The 9,357-nt window shown below is 44.4% G+C and overlaps 1 protein-coding gene across 6 annotated transcripts in view; it reads left to right on the forward strand.

Moving 5' to 3' along the window:
- CIITA (class II major histocompatibility complex transactivator) overlaps positions 1–7,657 on the forward strand; it is a 65,724-nt gene extending 58,067 nt beyond the window's left edge. For all 6 annotated transcript variants that reach the window (XM_054042076.1, XM_054042078.1, XM_054042077.1 and 3 more), the window contains 3 exons: positions 164–247; positions 3,196–3,291; positions 4,837–7,657. In XM_054042076.1, coding sequence (XP_053898051.1) covers positions 164–247; positions 3,196–3,271 — 160 coding nt within the window. In that variant the 3' untranslated portion in view covers positions 3,272–3,291; positions 4,837–7,657. The remainder of the gene's footprint in view (positions 1–163; positions 248–3,195; positions 3,292–4,836) is intronic.
- Positions 7,658–9,357: the final 1,700 nt, after the last annotated feature.

Genomic DNA, 9,357 nt, shown 5'->3' on the forward strand with positions numbered 1-9,357 from the left:
ATCAAGGACCAGATGGCAACCTGGGTTTTCCTTTGAGGACTAATTGTTTGGTTTTTTTTTAAATTAATCCCCATATCTCCTTTTATCTCAAGGATGATTTTTGATTACTGTGATGGTTAGTGTGTCCTGGACTAACAGCCAGCAAATGTGTTTTTGCCTTCAGTGTTCAGTGTAACAAGATAACTGATGCCGGAGCCCAGAAGCTGACTGATAGCCTCAGAAAATGCCCCCACATCAAGAGTGTGGCGTAAGTCTCTGGACTGTGTCATTATAGCTTAGATCTATAAACTGGTTTGGGATTTGTTCTGATGCTGGTCAATGGATTCACCAGATTTGCAACAGGAACCAAAAATATCACTAGTCCAAAAGTAGCAACTGACTTGACAGAAATGTCTGTCACTGCACTCGGTTGGTTCTAACCCCTTCTGTGACAACAAGGGCTAGTCTGTGCCATTTACATAGCTTTCATAGAGCTTCCCACCATGCAGCTTGCTCCCCACAATGTACCTGACCTGCTCTGTGGGCTGGGACGGGGGAGATGTGACCCCATCTCCTGCCTAACGGGGCCACTTTGCATTCTAGGGTTCTTCCCAACCAAAGAGACACAAAGGGAGGCAGATGTTCCACAGTCACAGCCTGGCCCCAAGTGTCTGTACTTGGGAACGTACCTCAAAAAGCCAACAGGGAGCATAAGCTCTATAATCTGATGATTTCATATGAAGTGTAACAGGCTGTCAAAGGGAAGTGTGTGAGGTCTGTAAACCTTTACTCTTCCATTTGGGAATTGCATGCCACTGGTGTTGGAAAGTAAAAGTTTACTGTCCTCACAGACTTCCCCTCGACAGCCTGTTACACTTCATATTAAATCATCACTATTAAAATGTTTTATTTGAACTCTGCTGACAATGGCATTTAGCTTCAATTTCCTTCATGTGGCACTAACTGGATTTACATTTCTATACTCGCTTCCCGAGCTTAAATACCAGGCTTAAAAAACATTGCAAATAGCATTTAGTTCACAAGCCCCAAGAAAACTGTGCTAATGCCAGTCTGACACAGGCTTCATCTAGGACAGAGGTGGGCAAATTACAGCCCACAGGCCACATATGGCCCGCGGGGCCCTCCTGCCCAGCCCCTGAGCTCCTGGCCCGGGAGGCTAGCCCCCAGTCCCTCCCCTGCTGTCCCCCCACCCCTGCAGCCTCAGCTCGCCTTGCCGCCGGCACAATGCTCTGGGCGGTGGGCTGTGAGCTTCTGGGGCAGCGCAGCTGCAGGACCCGGCCTGACCCGGTGCTCTGTGCTGCGCGGGGGTGATGGCAGCGTGGTAAGGGGGCAGGGAGCGGGGGGGTTGGATAGAGGGCAGGGGAGTTTGGGGTGGCGGTCAGGGGGTGGGGGTGTGGATAGGGGTCTGGGCGGTCAAAGGACGGGGAACAGGGGGGTTGAATGGGGGCAAGATTCCTGGGGGGGCAGTCAGGAATGAGAGGAGGGGTTAGATGGGCCGGTGGAGGGCAGTCAGAGGCAGGGGTTCCGTGGGCAGTCAGGGGACAGGGAGGAAGGGGTGGTTGGATGGGGCAGAGGTCCCAGGAGGGCCGTCAGGAATGAGAGGAGGGGTTGGATGGCGTGGCGGGGGGGCAGTCAGGGGACAGGGAGCGGGGGGGGGGCGGATGGGGCAGGGGTCCCCGGGGGAGGGCGATAGCGGGGGGAGGGCAGGCCACGACCCCCTCCCCTAACCAGCCCTCCATACAATTTCCAAAACCTGATGCAGCCCTCAGGCCAAAAAGTTTGGCCGCCCCTGATCTAGGAGCTGCCAACAAAACAAAGCAATGAAACTTCTTTCAAAAGTGCAATGTCTGATGCTGAAATGCCTAGTCGAAGCCTGCATTTTAAAAGGCACTGCCAAGGGTGTTGGCATTAACTTACCTGGGCAGCTATCCTGTAGGGCAGCTCTTACATCAGGGATTGTAGCCACATAACTAACTTTAAACTGGCCTTTGCTACAGCACTAACAAATGGACTTACTGGACCTGGAATCTTAAACAAATCTGCCCTCATAATAGCTAGAGAAGGGATATTAACCTGGATCCAAACACTCCTATCTGGGGAAATGCATGTCTGAAACCGAACTTTGTGGCTCAGGTCCATTTCTGATAACAGCATTCAAGCTAAGGTTTGTTCACACTAAAAATACATGCTTTCTAATGTAAGAGCTACAATATAGGACAACTCTCAAGACAGTTAATTATAAGACCCGCTAGCCTTGTCACTGCCCTTTTTATGATGGGTTTCTAGTGTCCTCCTCCCTATGTCCTATCTCCACTCAGGATCACCACCGGCTCACCAGAACAGGGAGAAATTAACTTCTCTGGACCAGTGCTATTGAATGTAATGGGGATTTATAAAATTCTTACTTGGGATGAAATCAGTGGGATTCTATAGAAATTGTGCTAAAATCCTGTACAAATATAGAAAGCACTTTCCGCTAAACCATTCCGTAGAATTCTATAGCAGGGATGTAGTTGTCCAGTCAATTCTATAAACAGGACACTCCAAACAAACAATTGAAAAGTTACCATTTTCAGATGTACTCTAGCCTTTTCCTTTCACCTTCTTCTGTGCTTTTATGGCACGCTGTATGCTCCTTCTCACTGACTGCGGCCCCCCACCTCTCCCCTAACAATAGGGGGGCTGTTAACTAAGGAGCGGAATTAGAGAGTAAGCCGGCTGCAGCTTGCCCATTGTATTGTGTTCTAGCTGACTTTGCATACGTTAATACTTCACATTACATCAATTTTTTGTGGCATGTGAGGCTGCCAGTTCTGAAAGGCAGGCAGATGGACAACCCCTTTTGATCGGTGGCCAATGCTCTGGGGGAGTGGAGCTGTCAGTTCTGACAAACACTCAGGGTCAGGGTTTTTGGTGGGAACTCAACATGGCTCCCAAAGAGGTGAACGTAACTCATTCTATGACCTGAGCCACAGAGGACTCTCTGATTGAATGGTTTTCCCTTCCTCTCTTTCTTCCGCTGAAAAGAATATAGGTCTGTGGTCCTTAGAATAAAAGGAGGGCGGGACGAAATGTAACAACTTTAAATATATTTGAAAATGAAAGGCAGCTGTTGCAGAGAAATAGTGATGGAAGTTTGCAAGTTAAAAATTCTGCTAATCTTTTTTTTTTCCTTTTCAATTCACTGTCTCTTAGGATGTGGAACCCTACTATTCCCTATGGAGTTCTTGAGCACCTTCAACAGCTAGATTCTAGAATCAGTTTGCTGTAGAATCAGCTGATCCTGTGAAGGTAGCTGAACTATTTTATTCTTTTAACCCTGTAATCTGGATACTCTGTCTGAGGAGTTGATTATTAAGAGGCTCATAGGGTTGGGATAGGGACATTGGTGGAGCAGGGTTGCAACAATTAGTGCCCTGAGAGGCAAGAGTCCTTTTTGATGAGGATGGGGAACGGCAATGTTTTAAGGGAGTACTGTTGGTTTTCATGGAGTCCTAGAGATATGGAGAAAGGGATCCGCTTTATTGCCAAGATCCTTGTTCTCCCCAGTGAACCGAAGGGAAGCCCTGCTGTGGGGGAAAAAAACAAAGAACATATGATAGGAAAGCCAGTAAGTGGCTGGTAGTCACTATGGAACATACAGTGTTTGAGAGAAGAGTCTGTCAACATGTAAAGATTTGAGCTATTTCCTGTTATGCCTTGGAAAAAACTTGTCTGCATTTGAAATCAGCACTCACATGGTTGCCAAACCCCTCCTCCATGTTGGTGTCTAGTTAGAGATTCTGGAAGATCTTCTGAACACCATGCAACACATGCACTGTTCTGCTGCTCTGATCCACCCAGAGGTTTTCACCAACCTACATGCTCCCAGGATTGCTCCAGAAACACAATGGGTATTCCCAAAATCCTTACACAGGCAAAGTTGCTTCTTAGGCAATGTCGTCACTGATTCCTCCCATTTGGTTTGAGGTGAGAATTTCAGGATTAGGCCCACTGTGTAGTTTGTATTCTTTCAAAACGTTGCCTTACAAAGTGGGAGCTTCGCCACCGATTGACAGCCTACATTTTCCAGTTCTACAAACATGTTTAGAAAAAACGTTCACAGTATTTTCTACTGTTTCCTTTCATGCTTGGATAAAAAGCAGAGGATCTGGAGTGGGAAGGCACAGTGGTTTGGAAAGTGAGGGGGGGAGTGATTTGACAAGAGACGACTTGATCATATCTAGTCAGTCCCTTTTTTCCCTTCTCAATCTAGTTTGTGGCTGGGAGGCAATGTGGAATCAGGCTGTAAATCTTAATCCTAGGTGGTTTCTATGAAAGTATCCAGCCGGCATCTCTGATACTGTGCTATTACTATTCCATACAGTTAACGCTTTACTCGACATTATGCTGCAGGAAGCATATATGCTGTTAGCCAAGCATGGTATATTCAGCATCTTCCACTCATCCCCCTGAGTTCCCAGACCTGCTCAGAGCACAAAAACTTTATGCATTCTGATCATTGAATGGCCCTCTTTGCTCTCCACTGCATGCTATTATTAGACACTGTGTCTTTTAGTTTTTTCAGAGACTGTAAATCAAGACTCTGAAGTGTAAGCAGTTTGCAGACTCTAATTCCATAGTTTGTTTGCCCAGTTCCCTGGCAATAAATTTGCAAGCCATTTTAGAGCCTGATTCTGATCTCGCATACACTGAATTAAATCAGAATTACAACCCTATTGATGTCAGTGTCACTAACACCAGTGTGAGCAAGATACTTTTGATTTCATGGAGATGAACCTTGGTGATGAAGCTGAAGGGCACAGAACTAATATTGTGCTTTCATCATTTTCACAGGTAATATTAAGAAGAGGTGAAATTATTACTGAATGCTCCCATCTTGTTTGCTGCTTTATGAATGAGGAAAAAACCTAGCAACTACACTAGCTTTCCTGAAAGCTACAGAATGGAAAATTACATTGGCGCTTCTGAGGACAGTTGAAAACAGCAGAGGTCCAAATGCTCGTACTGTAGTTAAGCAGGTCCATTCAAATGCTATTCAAATGGATCGATTCTGCTCCCCTTGAACAAGCCATTAAGAGTTATGTAGGATGAAGCTTCACAGGTATAAAGAAGATCACGCTACAGAGGTCACCATTAAAAATAAATGGGGTGCTTCCATTATATAAAACTGTATAATAACCACACTTCCCACACAGCGTGAAGAAATTAAGTCTATGGGAACGGTGGCATATAGCTGTGGATAAGATGATTCTTTTTGTGATGCCCACTGTATCTGAAACTGCAGATGGCATGGTGAGTTTGAACTATCGAAGTCTAGTGGAGTTTTTCATATGCAAATCTCCATTGTAAGCATTAGGGTTTAGAACATTAGCAAGATTGCTCAGCCTAAAGATGGGAGCATACTGACATAGGGGCATGAAAATCCCGGCATATTTACCCAATCCTATGAACTTACAGGTGGCACTTATCAGCATTTTTGTCAAATGTTACACTAATCAAATCTGCAGTGATAATGTTGCTTTCTTATGGTGTTTCACTCAAATCTGTTGTTCGCTTATTGTTGATGTAGAGTCCTTTAAATAAGATGACAAAGGAAAAAATTACAGGGAAAGGTGAAATTAAAGCTAGAAAATGTGAATGGTTTTTAACAAAAGAGCTTCACAGAAATCCACAGACATTTAAAAGGGTTCAATCTGCTGCACAGAAATCCTGAAAAATAACTGTGGAAATATGCAATCAGATTTTTAACTGCTCTTAAATGAGATCTGAAAACTGACGTATCTGAATGAATGGAAAGTTTGTTTGAGCTGACTGTGGGAAGTTGTAGAAAAACCTGAGGGCCATTAACACAAAATACATGTCAAATTACACACAATGCTTTTGTGAAGCAAAAAATTTGAAATTGAAAGTTTTGATTTTGAAAATGAATCTGTATTCTCTCTCCTATTCATGTTCAGGAACTGGATTCAGGGTTCTGTGAACTCTCACTTACCCTTCCCAACATGATAGTTGACACAGACTGGTCAACAATCACAACTTCAACATGAAATCACAACTTCACATTGTTTCATAGACCACATTTACAGAGTCTCAAAGAACAAGGCATGCTAGACAAGCCAGTTTCAGTATATCAGCACATTTAGCTGCTAGCCTCTGTATATAATGATCCAAATTCGGATCCTACTGAATTGAGTGGCGAGACGTTGATTTCCCGATTATTTCAGTTTGCCCCTATGATACTGGAGGGATTTTATGGTTTTCTAGAGACAAGTGTCAGGATAAGCATAATGATTTCCCGTGCAAAGGACTGGAAATGGGAAAAATGAGATTAAATGGGAGAAGTTGGAGATGACTTTACATACTCTGAAAATTGTAAGGCTAGATTCTTGCACCTCATTCTGGTGTTGCAAAGTAGCTGAAAACTAGCTCAATCAGCTACTTGAACATTTCCCCTTGGTAAGAGGAAACCCAGAATGGTGTAGAGACTCCATCATCTCCCTTGGGTGTAGGGACTAAAGTACAGCTGCATTCCAGCTATTCCTGGCTGCTGGAACAGCCCCTGGAGGTCAAAGGCAGCCAGGTTAAGCTACTCTAATTTAATCTGATGACCAGTCCTTTGCAGACTCCAAATTCTAGGACAGGTCACGGTGGCTGCCCATAGTTACCCATCTGGGCTAATGTTTCTCATTGGAATAGCTTTCCCACATTGTCACACATTGGTTGGCTGATACCAGCCATGTGCAAAACACTTGAGGCAATGCAGCTTCCTGTTGAACTTGAAAGGTTAGTGAGATGGTCATCTGCTCAGGAGCAACCACAGAACCCTGGTCTCTGCTGACTTCTGAAACACACTCATATGTTCTCATTCCTTTGTCTAAAGGCAACCCACCTTGAGATGAGCCTTCAAGTTCTTTCCAACAACTTATGCCTTTCTGCTGACATTTCTCTGTTTCCAGAATCTCTTCAGAGGGGACAAAGAGAGGACTAAATAAAGAAAAGGGGTAAGGGAGGATTGAACCAACTTAAAAAAAGGGGATGGGGGGTGGGAGAAGACCAGCTAAATGGAGGTAATGGTGAGAGGGAGACAGGGCTGGGGGCGGGGAGAGACGGAATCCAGGTGATCATGTTTGTAGTTGGAAAAGGAGCCATTTTCTTCATTTTAACACCTGGCAGGACGGGAAAAACTCTCTGAAAAAAAAACAACAACCTATCCCTGCTGCCCTTCCCCATTTAATCTTCATGAATGGTTTTATAGTCTTGGGCCAACTCCTGCATGTTAAATTCCCACCAATATCCGCAGACGTTCTGGAGTGCACGTTGGTGGCAGCCCTATAAGTTGTCTTTTCTTAACAAAGTTGTGGCACGGGACAATGGATACTATTTTAGGGCCATATTTTGCAACCCCTTCTCACAGCAAGTTATGGAAAGATCTTACTAAACAGTTAGTGAGATAACTGAATGTTACAGAGCTTTTACACTGGATTGTATAAAACGTTTCTTAGCTGCACTGGTATGTTTCTTTAATGAGTCTGAGTCATGTAAAGATAATGTATAGTTTGTATAAACTCAGATGCAATTTATTTGTGTCTTTTTTGTAAACTTTTTAAAATTTAATAAAATTGCACATTCTTTTTACAGTAACTATTTCATTTGCTAAATAGTTTTGATGTTCTGTTTAAAAGTTACTCAATTATCTGTTAAAAGAACATCCATGAAGTTGATGGATTTCTACTCCATACGGCTAAATGCAGTGCCTTGCATAATGACAGGTTTCAGAGTAGCAGCCGTGTTAGTCTGTATCCGCAAGACTAACACGGCTGCTACTCTGAAACCTGTCAATTATCTGTTGGTTCCCAGTTGCAATGTCAGGCTCAGGACTTTCATCGCCTCAGCCAATGGAAAGCTGAGCAATGCCTGAAGTCCTTTAAAGATCTGGGCCTAAATCCACTGTAGGGAACAATCATGAACTGACAAAAAGATGGACGAGCTAAGCTAATAGGTATTTCCCTTGCTTCGCCGTCAATGAAACACTGACCCAGAGACTGCGTCTTAAAGTGGTGTCAGGATTATCTGCCAAGAATGGGGTCAAGATCTACGGCCCCCTCTTTGGTGTTCCATGAAAATACATTTCTTAGATTTATTGCCAGAGGGCTTTTAGTGACTGCAGGAACCTCTTTGTGGTAAGTAGGAGGTACATAAGCAGCAGATACATCATTCTCAAACCTGAACAAAGACTGAACTGATTCAATACATCCTGTGTTTAGACTGCCATCGAATGGACATTTGAGCAGGAGCTCAGCAATTCTAAAATTTGGCCCCCTTTATATCGGTGCCTACATACGGAGTAGTTGCCTAAATCAAGGTCTCCACCGTTGAACATTTTGGCCAAAGTGATTTGCCTGAGATCTGACAAGTCAGGGACTGTCTAGCAAAGAACACTGCGCTCAGCACTCCGTCACCCTGCTATGACCATGTTGGCTGTCCCCAGCAAGGACCCACACCTGTGAAATGCTGAGTCGCTTGTCTGACTTACTCTGCCTCATGCAGGAGCAGTCACTAGCCTTGAAAGCTTTGTTCATGGCACAGAAGATTGGGGACTGGGAGTGACCTATTGCTTCACTTTGCTGGAGAGTTCAAATATGTGATGGAAGTGCAAGCATCCAGGGCAGAGGAAAAACTGCTTTCAACAAGCATGCTGATTGGTTCATGGGGAACTGTAGTATCAGCCTACATTGTCCTGACTGGCTTTGAAAGGCTGAGATGGGTGCAAAGAAAATGCACACTTGGCTGTCTGCTGAGGAAAGAAATATTATCACTTCTAATAGCAATAGCATATAGGAAGTCTGAAAAAAAGAGGTCAATTCTGTTATGGTAGCAATGCTTTTGCAACTTAATTTAGGGGCTGATTTTGCTGTCCACAGAGTTTTATTCTGGGGAAATGAAACTGTTCAGCTTTCAGTCCTCATTAGAATAAAAGGGCTTGTTTGCATGGCGTGGCAGTTTGCACTACAGGGGTGTGAATTGCAGCATGCACTAGCTAGTTCACATTAAGGTGGTCCTATTGGAAAGGGGACTATGTTAACGTGAACTACGTACCTTGTAGTTTGCACTAGCAGGATTTGCATGGGGCAGTTATGGTGCAACAGTTTAGTGTGAGCTGCAACTCATGCCCCTGTAGTCCACACTGCAGGGTCATGTAGACAAGCCCTAAATTAACCCAAATGATGTACCTTTTAATTCGCACAAGCAGTGTCCAAATGGGGGAGCTATAGCACAGCATGCTAGTGCATCTTGCAGTTCACATCCCTGTAGTCCAGGGGTTGGCAACCTTTCAGAAGTGGTGTGCCAAGGCTT

The sequence above is a fragment of the Malaclemys terrapin genome, chromosome 10 (genome assembly GCF_027887155.1).
Source record: "Malaclemys terrapin pileata isolate rMalTer1 chromosome 10, rMalTer1.hap1, whole genome shotgun sequence".
Taxonomy (NCBI): Eukaryota; Metazoa; Chordata; order Testudines; family Emydidae; genus Malaclemys; species Malaclemys terrapin.